The sequence below is a fragment of the Cuculus canorus genome, chromosome 1 (genome assembly GCF_017976375.1).
Source record: "Cuculus canorus isolate bCucCan1 chromosome 1, bCucCan1.pri, whole genome shotgun sequence".
In the NCBI taxonomy this organism is placed as follows: domain Eukaryota; kingdom Metazoa; phylum Chordata; class Aves; order Cuculiformes; family Cuculidae; genus Cuculus; species Cuculus canorus.
The window spans coordinates 51,031,008-51,043,987 of NC_071401.1; the positions used below are offsets into that span (position 1 = coordinate 51,031,008).

At 39.3% G+C, this 12,980-nt stretch overlaps 2 protein-coding genes across 6 annotated transcripts in view; one reads left to right on the plus strand and one right to left on the minus strand.

Annotated features, from left to right (window-relative positions):
- The window catches only part of UBAC2 (UBA domain containing 2), a 103,719-nt gene that overhangs the window by 76,620 nt on the left and 14,119 nt on the right, over window positions 1–12,980 (minus strand). For both annotated transcript variants that reach the window (XM_054074517.1, XM_054074510.1), the window contains exons 3-4: window positions 8,127–8,246; window positions 7,578–7,684 (exon numbers count right to left, since the gene is read on the minus strand). In XM_054074517.1, the coding sequence (XP_053930492.1) occupies window positions 7,578–7,684; window positions 8,127–8,246 (227 nt within the window). The remainder of the gene's footprint in view (window positions 1–7,577; window positions 7,685–8,126; window positions 8,247–12,980) is intronic.
- On the plus strand, window positions 1,518–7,536 carry GPR18 (G protein-coupled receptor 18). 4 transcript variants are annotated; one of them, XM_054074546.1, is made up of 3 exons: window positions 1,594–1,631; window positions 2,299–2,358; window positions 4,964–7,536. In XM_054074546.1, the coding sequence occupies exon 3, from the start codon at window positions 5,008–5,010 to the stop codon at window positions 5,971–5,973; it is 966 nt and encodes a 321-aa protein (XP_053930521.1). In that variant the 5' UTR covers window positions 1,594–1,631; window positions 2,299–2,358; window positions 4,964–5,007; the 3' UTR covers window positions 5,974–7,536. The 4 variants fall into 4 exon arrangements, with proteins under 4 accessions (XP_053930503.1, XP_053930521.1, XP_053930515.1 ...); XM_054074528.1 differs by lacking the exon at window positions 2,299–2,358 and having other exon boundaries at window positions 1,518–1,631; window positions 4,964–7,517; XM_054074540.1 differs by lacking the exon at window positions 1,594–1,631 and having other exon boundaries at window positions 1,646–2,358.

Sequence of the window (12,980 nt, forward strand, 5' to 3'; positions counted from 1 at the left end):
CAGAATTTCAATGAGCTTCCACTAAACATGAAAACAGTATAAATGACTCATTGTCTGGAGTATGCTCCAGAGTTGTTTTGCTAATGATAAAGCCACTGAAGAGTTTTCAGCATTGGTCAGTCCATTTAAAATACCGTTTAATCCTAAAAATAGTAAGCACTTTTTAATAGGTTTATATTTCTATGGGATGGTGTGAGTTTGCAGCTCATTGCATTTAAGAGGTCTTTGGAATGATCACAAAAAATAAGTTTGGTATTAGTTCACCCAAACAGAAAAGACCAAATATTTAAAGATGTTATTAATCTAATCGGTGAAAACCATACCCAAGTCCCTCCCCGTGACTACTTCACCCATCTCACTGACCTCTGCAAATGCCTCCGCACTACCACAAACACATTCAGCTGAGATGAACTACATGACCCCAGCAAAGAGGGTATTTTTCACACAAGTTATCTTTAGCACTAGGCGAGGAACACCTACCTACACTATTTTTACAGTCAGTGAAGAAATATGTACCCAGGAACAAACCTGATTCTGGCTACATCTGAACTGCTTGTTGCTTCTGGCACCATGTTCGCGTCCCAGCAAATTCTTGACTGCGTGCCAGGAGGAGACTGAAACGTTACTATTTCCTCCCTCAACATACATCTCTTTGCTTTTTTCAAGGGAGGACACAAGAGGTATCAAAATCTCCATTAGTGTGCTTCAATGTCCCAAAGACTGATGGTCAGAGACCTGGAGCTAGGAAGCACTCTACAGAGAATTTGGAATTATCCAAATGTCTCTTTGCAAGACTGGATCTTTTTTCAAGCTGCCAAGGAGAATACATAGGAGATTAGTCTTCTTTACCTATTAGCCTTTGTGAATGCTCTCATCCCATCAAAGACATCTGCTGCAGCAAAACAGCTCAGAGATTTCACTCTATTTTAACAAAGGCTAAAACCTCTTGTCATACAGCAATTTTCTTCAAAGCTCTTAAATAGGCACGCTATTATTTTAGACAGCAAATAAAATACAGAAACAATGCTGTTGTGCTAGTAAAATACAGTAAGTACAGGCATAAACGAAGTCATGTATTCAAGCAAATAAAACTTCTCATTTCAACTGTAGTTCCTGTCACTTTCAGACTGACTGATTTCTAAGGCAATGTAAATAAAAGGGGGATTTCCACAAAAATCAGAAAATGCACTCTACAGAAAATGCATTTACATTGCGCTTACTAGAAACTTTTGCATAATCAAGAGGCATATTCTTGCAGATACCTTTGCATGTACACATCAACCAAAAATATGCTGTCATTATAACTACAAACATCTGAAAATGTTATTAGAAATATATATATACATAGTATAACAGTTCAGTTTAACCACACTGGAAATACAAAAGCTTGCCTGTTCAAAGGTACCAGAAATATCAGTTCACAGACACCACATGTATGTGAAATATTAGCAAGATACTTGTAAGTGTGACCAATAAAAGCTCAGAAGCAATGACTGCGTCATTGTTTCCTGCCTGCAAAAAGAGGCTATTTTAGCTAAGTGAAGCTGAGCAGAGAAGAGGAAGTCTAAACCTTCTACAGATTTGGGGACATGAAAGGAGCATCTCTGAAGAAACAATGTAGTGCACAAAAGGTGAGTAACAATGTATTATGCTATGCTAAGAAAGTACCTTGGATGTTCATGTATGTTGCTAAGACAGATTTCTTTCTGCAGAAGTTAGTTGAACATGGGAGTTTATTTTAGAACTAAAGAAAAGAAATCTCCTTAATTGACTTTGAACTATCAGTGGCATTCTATAAATAACACTGAAAGTAAAACAATTGCACTTGTAAAAGCATGGTGCCTTAAATACTGTTATTTAGGATTTTAACAATCAATTAAATAATACTTAATAACTGAAAGCATGTTTTATGTTATCACTAAAGGGAAAACAAACCCAACCATTTGTTTTCATTAAACTAAAACCAGGACAAGATCTCGTTGCTTGACCGCTCTGTGCTTCACTGAAAGTTGTCCTCCTTAGGGAAATGTGAGCAAATGTAAAGGACAGCCAAAGGGAAAAGGGGAATCCGGAATACACACACAGTCCTTTAAAAGAAGTCAGTGTTACCTAACTTGTAGTAAGAATCTGAAGGAAAAGATTTAATTTTGGTTTTATTCTGAAAGATTTTGTTCTTGTACACAGCACATTGATCAGCTTCGAGATTCACGATAGGCATTCAGGGCCTCATAGAAAAGTTAGAACAGATTGATAGAACATATGGACCATCATCAGAGTAATCATTTGGAATTAACACAGACATCCAGAAACCAGCGGCTCCAGGGGCTCTTCAGCAAGGACTTAAATGAACACCAGTAAGTAAGTAGTCCCATTGTGAAAGATGGCAACTAAGGCAAAACCATCCATCCAGAGGCACGCAAAGATCTGCTTGGGCTGACCTGTGAGCTATCAATCTGAACTCTGTGCAGACAAGTACCGATGAAAAAGCAGAACATCTGCATTCGTGTGTAAATCCAGATAGTTAACTACACTTTAAAAAAAAAAATCTCATTATTTCTTATCTACAGAAACATTAAATACTAGATTCTTAAAAATTAAAAGTTAGGAGAAATATCTAATTGCAACTATCTGACTAACTGACATGCATTTAAACCCACAAAGTTTGGAAACAGTATCTTCAACAACTAAACAAAACAAATCCTTTTTGTTGCAGTAGGTCCACTCTTTGATATATCTCAAAGCTGAGACAAACTCGAAGTAATGAGCAAACATGACCTACATATACAGGTCTTCCTGATGAAAGCTCATGTTAGATTCAGCTTCTCCTCTTCCCATCAACATTTGCCTGCTGGTTATTTCAGTAACAGAAATTATTACAGTCACTGCAAGTGCAATGGACAGAAGAACAAAACTAAAACCAAAATCCCTGCTGTTTATTAGCACTCATCTATAAAAAATTAATTGTTCTACCTATCCTATACATTACTACTCAATTCACCTGCTAAATCAGTCAGGATCTTGAGATATGCACTGTGCCATACACAACAAGAGAGGAAAACACAACAGAAGAGGAAAAATAGCATTTAAAGTGTGCAGGGACGGGGGGGTGCATTAAGCAATATTTGGGCCATTTTACATACAGCAATGAAAGGGGAACAGCATAGAATGGCAGACAATATTTCAATCCTGCTACAAGCATATACTATAAAAGTTTTCTTTCAAGCATATGCTATCTACCTTTAAATAAGGTAGCCATTGCTCTTCTTCTTGTGTCCTTCACACAATGAGGTATTTTAGAGGCATTCATACAGATGCCCTGTAAACCTCTACTCTGTCAGTATGGTAAGCCTAGCTTCTCCCAGATGAAACATAAGTTCTGCGATATGTTCTAATGACCTCATCTGATTGGGAAACTCACCTTTTTGGTTTGCACAGCTAAAAAGAAAAATCTTGGAGAGCGAAGTGTAGGGCTAGATATTAGCATGCAAAATTTCTTTATATATCTGTAAACTGGAGAATTGTAAGAAAACCAGGTGTCCAAACTTATTTCAAGGCAGAAACAAATCTTAAAAAAGATTTAATAGATCTTACTGAAGTTAGTTAAACCATGGATACTCTGATATATGCCAGTGTTGAACCAGGATGCTAGATTAATAAACCTTGGTTCAATCCCCTATTAATACCACAGAAAAAAGTACCTGGTAACCATACGATGACAGCATAAATCAGTTGGGCAGTAACAACAAGCACTTTTTTAATGCATTCTCCACTTTTGGAGATAAAACACAGGATCTGTGCTCTTGAGAACAGTTTGGGAGCCCAACTGATACTGTAGAAGTTATGTGGCTGTTTGCCACAAATGGGAAAATCAAACAACCCACTCCTCCTCTTCATGGAGCTGCCACAGGGCTGGGTAGAAGGCCAAACAAGAGGAACCCTCCCATGCAATGTCATGAAACTGTGACCGCAGCAAGAGCCAGGAAAGCAGGGGGGTGCGGGTTAACCGAAGCGCCCGTGCAAACACCGGGTAAGTTCTGCAATCCTCAAATGGCTTCCCAGGAAACCAAGGGACAATCTCTTTCTGTTCTTACCTGAGGCTGCATAAGGACATTTCAGATGTCCGAATCCTGTAAGCAAGAAGCTGAGAGAAGTAACACAACTATACTCCCAAGTATCAGCCAGCAACTTACACCTCAACAAACGCTGTTCACCCAGGGCTTGGTTGGAGACTGCACTGCTTCCCATCTTTCCTCTTTTTTAAGTAGAAATTCTATTTATCTATTAATCTCATTCTTATATCAAGTGGTTGTTTCTGATACCCTGAGATTAAATACTGTATTACAAGCAACATAACTATTAAGATAGCATTTTAGCATCATTTATGAGCAACAGCATGCACTTTTTCCTTAGGGAGCTAAGCAGTTCCTACACAGATAAAATGCAAAGCCGATACTTCCCTTTGCATATATAAATGTCATTACATGCCATGCTCACTTATTTCTTTCCATAACTAGTTTTATGCTGCGATGGAGCCCTGTGCTACAGTTTTAGTCATTAATTTTTCAACAGGGACAACTTGAAGAAATATTTTCTTTAGAAAACAGCTCCCTTACCTCAATTACCACTGTTTCAATCTGATTACCAGCCACTGAAGCTCACTCAAAGCAGCTGGTCAGTCTGGACTTTCTGATTCCTTATATAAGAAATCTCTTAAGTAATTAAAAATATTTAATTAAAACTAGCTTATAAATGCTATTTCTTGGAAGCCTGACAGTACACGTACTTCCTTCAGAGCACAAAAATGTATTTGTAGTCAGAAAAAGCAAAAAAGCTAGCAAATTTTCACAGCTAAACAATACAATCCCCATGACTCAACCCCATCCTACAACAGTCCTCATTTGTTTTAAGGAAAGCTTTTATTTCACTGACAATAACTCTTTAAGTTTTTTATCTGTTTTTTTAGTGTATTTATGGAATGCAACAACTATTCCTAAATTTAATTAAAATATGACGCCTGGAAATGACCACCCTGAAGAATACAGGATTGCATCACTGGTCTTCTACAGCTTTGTATTCACAGTGGGACTGTTGGTGAATGCTACGGCGCTATGGGTTTTCAGCTGCACTACCAAGAAGAGAACAACTATAACTGTGTATATGATGAATGTGGCACTACTGGACATAATTTTTATATTTTCCTTGCCTTTTCGGATAATCTACCATGGGACAAAAATGTGGCCTTTCGGAGATACATTCTGTCGGATTGCTGGTGCTTTCACTATATTTTATCCAGCCATTGCTCTGTGGTTGCTCGCTTTTATAAGCGTAGACAGGTTTATGGCTATTGTCCAACCCAAACATGTCAAAGAACTAAAAAACACAAAAAAAGCTGTACTGGCTTGCATTGGAATCTGGGTAATGACCCTTGCCACAACATCCCCACTGCTGTTTCTACAGTCTGATCCAGATAAACACTCCAATTTCACTACCTGCATGAAAATTCTTGATATCGTCCATTTAAAGGAAGTAAATACATTGAACTTTTCTCGCTTGATTTTTTTCTTTTTGATTCCCTTGTTTATCATGATGGGCTGTTACCTCGTCATTATTTACAATTTTATTCGTGGCAGGACTTCCAAGCTGAAACCCAAGGCCAAGGAGAGATCCATAAGAATTATAGTGACTCTGATTGCTCAAGTTCTCACCTGCTTTGTACCTTTCCACATTTGCTTTGCTTTCCTGATGCTGCAAGATGCAGACACAACTTACAACCCCTGGGCAGCCTTTACCACCTTTCTCATGAATCTCAGTACATGCTTGGATGTTATACTATACTATATTGTTTCTAAACAATTTCAGGCCAGAGTCATCAGCGTAATCCTTTACCGCAATTACCTTCGAAGCGTGCGCAGGAAAAGTTTTCGAACTGGAAGTGTAATGTCACTCAGTAACATGAACAGTGAAATGATATAAAAAAAGTGTCAGGGGACTTTTTTAGTGGAAACCAGTGATTCTTTTTACAGACTGTAGATGTTGACTGCACTGAAGAGTGCTCTATAGCCAGAAGTAATGGCTATATTTTTTTGTATTGTAAATATAAGAGAAGCAGAATAATAATTGCACCTTTTTATATTTGCTCAACAGCTTTGGTAAATCTGAAATGAACTAAACCTAGCACCAGTGTTAAACTTCCCAATGTTTTTGTCATCTCAAAACATTGTGAATATTCAGACAGGGAAAAGTGATTATAATAAAGCAGACAACACCGAGGAACGATGACGCAATGTATAGATCAATTTTTTATATTTGCCCAAACAAATGCTCCTGAAACTACTGTATATCCCACACTTCTAAAATTTAGCTCCGTTATCTCAATATCAACGTTAGCATGACCTGAAGAGAAAGCATATGCAGGTAATATTTCATTCAACTAAAAACTTCTTTGACAAAGATTTCTTTGCACCTGACAATATTCTGCAGTCATAGGTAAAAATATCATCAAAAGGTATAATAGTCAAACTGCTTATCAGTTCCTTGTGGGAATGACGTGCACATTTATTACACCCTACTCTTGCACAAAGTATCTTTTCAGACAGATGAAAATACTGAATTTGTCCAGACACACAAGGCAGCCTATGCCCCAGCAACAAACTTCAAGGTAGAAAACATGAGTAATTGCACCACCATCCAAGCTTTCAACTTCTTTTGAATACTCACACACTACAAAAACTTATCTTTATAATGTCAAACACATGCTTTTTCTTCCTAATTATATCAGCCTTTAGCTGCTTTCAAGATACACATTAAAAAGGTAGAAATAAAAAAAAGCCTAATAGTGTTTAATATTAAAAGATCTCACTCCAAGAGCTTTTATTATTACCTCAGAGCGTGCAACACATGGAAACTCAAGTCTGTATGAGGGTGATCTCACCCGTCAGAAGCTTAACCACAAAAGCTCTGCAAACTCTATGGTTCTACTTTTACATCTCTTATTAAGTAAAGAAATTTCAAATATAGGTAATGCGAAACTGAACCATTAAATACCTTAAAGCTCTAAGAACATCAGACGCAAGCACTAAGTGGAATAACATGGTCTGGCACTCAATTTTTGAAACACAAACATACAAAATACCAGTAGGAAATTAATATAGCTGCATAGGCATTTAAAAGTGAACATAAAGAAATGAATTAAAGTTGTGCTGTCTGTGGTTTAAGAAAGCAGCACCAACCTGATTGCAGTTTTCAGATATACTGAACTGAACAAAAACAACCAAACGCGGCAATAATTTGTGCCCTGCATGTTTCAATCACGCTAACAGTGGAAATGGGATTAGCGATGGATATTATATGGATAAATGATAAATTAATTAACCACAGATCACAACTAGGAAATGAATGTTTGAAAATACAATGGTTGTGCCAAGAACCTTTACGCTGTAGTTCAAAAGGGGATTACATTTAATTTGAAGGGTTACATGAAAAAGAAGTCTTTAAAAAAGGTTTTCTTAATTAAAATCTGCACAAAATAACCCCTTGAAACTATATAAAAAATAACCAGTCCACTAGGAGCTACTTACAAACCAGAAGGCAAGCTGTTGATGGTGATGCCAAATATATACTGAGCGATTTCTACAAGGAGAAGATCAAACAAAGCTGAGAGCATCCAAGCACCCAGTAAAAAGGACTGGAAAGAAAAAGTTTAATTTTAATTAATTTGACAGTTTAAAAGACAGGTTTTAATCTCTCTAAAGAAAACAAAAAAAAAAAGAAAACCGTGACACTCAATCAATTAAGACAACTAAAATCTTTAGCACAACATAACTCCAGATCTACATGATTAGGCACTGAAGAACGAAGAGTTAAATTTTTTACCAAATTAAATCCTATGGGTCTGATAACTTTCAACTGATACAGCCACAAACTTGAATTAGAATAGTCTACTGACCCCAAGATAATAGCAACATAAATTTAGATCTATGGAAACCAAATTCTCTTTATAATCCTTTAACATTTCTACACAAAATTAAAATTAAAATTAAATTAAATTAAAAGATTAATTCAAGACTGCAAGATTCTAAACAGCACTGAAAACAGTTTCTGTTAAAAAAAAAGTAACTAGAACTTACTGAAAATTTCCTGCTGCCATATCTTCTTTCAAATATTCTAAAGTTGTAAATGAGCAGGCTGCTGCAGAAGGTGTCTTTCAAATCAAGACATATTGTTCTCCCACATACAAGTCTCCAAATCTAGAGGGTAAAAGATGGTCATATTAAGCCTCTGTTCCTTCCAGGAAATTCTTAACAGAATTTGTGCTCAAAGTGAATATAACACTGAATTCAGATAATAGAAATGCATTTAAGGACAGGAATAAAGACAGTAGAATGTTATGGAGAGTTCAATAAGTCTGTTGAACAATTAAATATTCACAAGGAAGAGGTCTACCTGTTAAAAGAAATCTACAGTTGAAATGAAGTCAAAAGCATTTTCACACTTGCAAGGATGGAGATTCTACAACCTCTCTGGGAAACCTGTGCCAGTATTTCGCCACCTCCATGGCTAAAAAACTAAATAATATCCTTACATCTAGGCAGAGTTTCCCATGTTCTACCTTGTGTCCACTAACTCCTGCACTACCTCAGTGCATCTCCAAGCAGAATCTAGGTCCGGCTTCTCCTATAGCTTCTAATAAGATACTTGTAGACAATAGTAAGGTCTCCTCTTTGCCTTCTCTTCCTGAGGCTGGACACACTCATTTCTGTCACCCTCTTCTTATATGTCACATGCACCAATCCTCTGACTGGCTTGGCGGACCTGCTCCAGTGCATTCATATCTTTCTTGTACCAAGGATCGTGCAACTGGGCACCTGCGAGACTACATCTAGAGCACTGTGTTAACCAGAGGATTAAGGACACTTGCCTTTGCCTGTTGGCAACACCCTCCCTAACACAGTCCAGGAGACGGCTGGCCTTGGCTGCAACTGTGCACTGTTGAGGCCTGTTGTCCACCAAGATCCACAGGTCTTTCTCTGCAGACCTGCTTCCCAAGCACTTGTCGGCTCCAGTCTCCCCTGTTACAGGTTGGGATTATTCCATTCCAGAAGAACAACCTTTCAATTCATGAAATTCCTGTCAGCCCATTTCTGGGGCTTGCCAAGGTCTCTCTGAATAGCAGTCCTGTCTTCCAACACATTGATCGCATACCCCACAGGAGTCTTCTAAGCAGATCCCTGAACAAATCAAAGCTCTCCTCAAGTTCAGGGTTGCAATTCTGCAATTTGCCTTGTCTCCTATTCTCAGGACTCTGAACTTCACCATCTCATGGTGACTGCAACCAAGGCAGACCCTGATCTTCACATGCCCTACCAGTTCTTCTTCCTTGTTTTTAAGTATGAGGTCCAGACACATGTCCTCTTATCAGATCTTCAATAATCTGCGTTAGGAAGTTACTATCAAGGCACTCCAGAAACCTCCTGGAATGCTTGTGCCCTGCTGTGTGACCCTCCCAGCACACATCATGATGGTTAAAGCCCTCCACGAGGGCCAAGGCTTGAAATCGTGAGGCTTTCTTCCAGGTGTCTGAAGAAGAACACATCTGCTTCTTCATGATCGGGTGGGCCTGTAGCAAACACCACCACCAAAGTTGGCTGTGCTTGTCTGCCCTCTAATCCTGACCCATAAACTCTTAACCTTCTCATATTCCAAGACAAAGCTCAGTGCAGATCTACTGCTCTTTCACAGAAGACCATTTCCTTTCCTTGCCTATGCTTCCTAAAGAGCTTTTATCTGCCTGTTGCAGCACTCCTATTGCGTGAGCTAACCCATCGCATTTCCATGATCCCAATGAGATTGTAGCCCTGTAATGGCATGCAAACTTTAATTCCTCTTATTTGTTCCCTGTGTAGCACACAGTAGTGTACAGACACCAGAGAGGCACCCAGTCACACTGATTTCCCAGAAAACATACGCAAGTGGTTCCACATAATGCTCTCCCATAGGCACTTCCTTATTCCTACTTCAAGTAGGTCCTTCTCAGTCCTGTTTTGTTGATTACGACATCCTTTCTGTTCCCATCACTCTGTACCCTTTGCTGGCTAAACCAGTACACTGCCTTCCTACTTGACTGTGGGTTGTCATTTCCCTCCTGTGTTGCACTTATCTTAAAGTTCTTCTTACCAGGCTGGCCCGCCTGATAGCAAAGATGCTTCTGTTTCACTGGACCAGGTGGATCCCCTTTCTTTCAAGTAGTCCTCAATCCTCAAAGAAGGTCCCGTGGGCACAAAAACCGAATGTTGCCAACACCACCTCTGCAACCAATTGTGACCCACAGGATCTGTCCACTTCACCTTCGTTGGCTGCTTCTAGTCACCTTTGTGTCCTGCCTGTGTTACGATATAGATTCTAAGAAGATTTGCTCCATGACCCTCCTAGGCACCAAGGTAAGGTTCAGTGGCCTGATGTTACCTGGATCCTCCTTCTTGCCCTTCCTGAAGATGGGTGGGATGTTGGCCTTTCTCAAATCACCGGATAACTCTACCAGTTGCCATGACTTTTCAAAGATGCTAGAGAAAGGTCTCACAATTTCATTTCCAGCTCGTATGGCACCCTCAGAGGCAACTAATCTGGTCTCATATCTTGTGTATGTATAGTTGGGTTAAATCACAGAATCCCTAGGTTGGAAAAGACCTCCAGGATCATCGAGTCCAACCATAAATGATCCCTATCTCTATTTTTGTCAAAGTTGGATACGGCTTCACTCTCACAGATGCTGCTAGAAAGTTTAGGGGAACTTGAAGGCCTGAAGGCAAAACATATTAGTACAATCTAATAAATACATCTGCATGAATACTTCAGCCTTTTGCATATTCCTCATCACCTGGGTCCCCTGCCACCACAAGGACTGGGCCCACACTCTCCTTATGCCTTTGTTTTGTTGCAGATGTACTTACAGAAATCTTCCTCACTGCCCTTCATCTCTCTTGCTAGTTTACAGCTCAGTTTTGCCTCTACCAGCTTCTTTTCCTAAGCCACAGTGTGCTAGGCATTCTCCTCTTCGAGTACCAACACATTACCTGAGCCTTATGTTTCTCAAGGCCTTCAGGCATCAACCGATCCTTCAGCGTCTAACTTCCCTGGCACACCAAAGGACTGAAGAAGAAGAAAGTAGTGGGACCTCACTGTTCTAGCTGTCCCACGTCAACATGTTCAGAGTTAAAACCTAGCCAGGAGCTTGAGCACCACCTTTCCTGAAGTGCAGACTGGCAGGGCTGTGACCTTGCAGCTCAACATTTCACGACAGACATGAACTGAACAGCCCTTGCATAGACTACGTAAAGCTTCTAAATCTAATTGCTCTTTATTTTAGCCAGCCTAAAAAATACACAGGTCTAAGGTCATCCAGATCTTCATTTTACACACTTCACTGTTCTTGAGGGTTCCCTTGATCGAGACAAATATCCTTTAGATTTGGACAGTACATATTTTGCTTTCCAAATCAAATGCACTCTTCTTCGGTGGCACATTTTATCTCCTATGTTCTCTATCAGCTTTGATGAGTGCTCATACCCAATATCAGCCCTTGGAAAAATTCCATTCCATTAAACTCATGCCCAGAGGCGAATTTATTCTAAACAACTTTTCTTTAAACTGTTCTCATTTGAATATCAGTATCAGACAAGAGTAAAATGATCTGAAGGGGGCCTATAAGAACACTGGGGAGGGACTGTTCACAAAGGCAGTTAGTGATAGGACAAGAGGCAATGGCTATAAACTGGAGAGGTGTAGATTTAGACTAGACATAAGGAGGAATTTCTTCACAATGAGGGTGGTGAGACACTGGTCCAGGTTGCCCAGGGAAGCTGTGGATGCTTCCCTGGCTAGGTTGGATGTTCAAGGCCAGGCTGGATGGGGCCTGGGGCAGCCTGTTCTATTGGGAGGTGTCCCTGCAGGGGGATTGGAACTTGGTGATCTTTAAGGTCCCTTCCAACACAAACTATTCTACGGTTCTATGATCTGCTCTCACTGATCTCAAGAGGTGCACAATTTTATAGCATACACAGCTTACTCCAAAGGCTGTGCCAATAAATAAAACAACCACCTCAGGAAAGGAAAAAAAACCAAACCCATAGACTCCTCAAAGCACCACAACAGAAGTATCACAGCTCCTACAGATACTTGCAAATATTTATGCTTAAGACATGGTAAAGATGGTTTCTTTGAATAAGACACAGATACTACTGTTTTAAAGCAGATCAAACAAATGGAAAGAGAGGACTCTTCTACAGACAAAATGCAAAACAAACAAATTAGCAAACAAACCCCAAACTCACAAAATTTCCATTTAAAACCTGAATTGTTTCTCAGACTTTCTCTGCCGCTTTCCAAACACTTGCTTGTAATACTAGTGAGACACTTGGAAAACATGAACAGTGCTCTTGCAGAGTTGAAGTCAACATCATTACAATAAAGCTCTTGTTCCTGACAAAAAAGGTCATAGACTGTGCAACAATCAGGCCACAACCAGCATCCTCAAAGACACAGTTGACTGCTTACTTTTCTTCTCATCTAGCTGTAAAACATGTGGAGTGAGATAATGGCAGAGGCATTTGCTGACCTTCTGCTGTTACACAGTAGTTTGCCATTGCCAAAAAAGAAAAACAACCTAAGACCCCACAGAATTTACCTAATCAGTTCTCAGTGCATTGTTTCAGCAATCACAACTGATACTAGATGATTCTTAATTAAGCTGAGAACAAAACCTTACAAGATGCAACACCTGAAAGATAACATAGCTTAGTTTGAACTGGGAATAAGTAAGAAATGCCTAGTAAGATAAATAACCAATTCAGCAGAGCATAACAAACTCCCTCATGACGTGGAACCTTCAAATTAGAAGCAGCAAGTCTATTCAACAAGCAAATTTTAGTTCCCCACAACTACCTACAACAGAAGTCACAGAGTGAAAGTTAAAGCCTCTGTTGTTA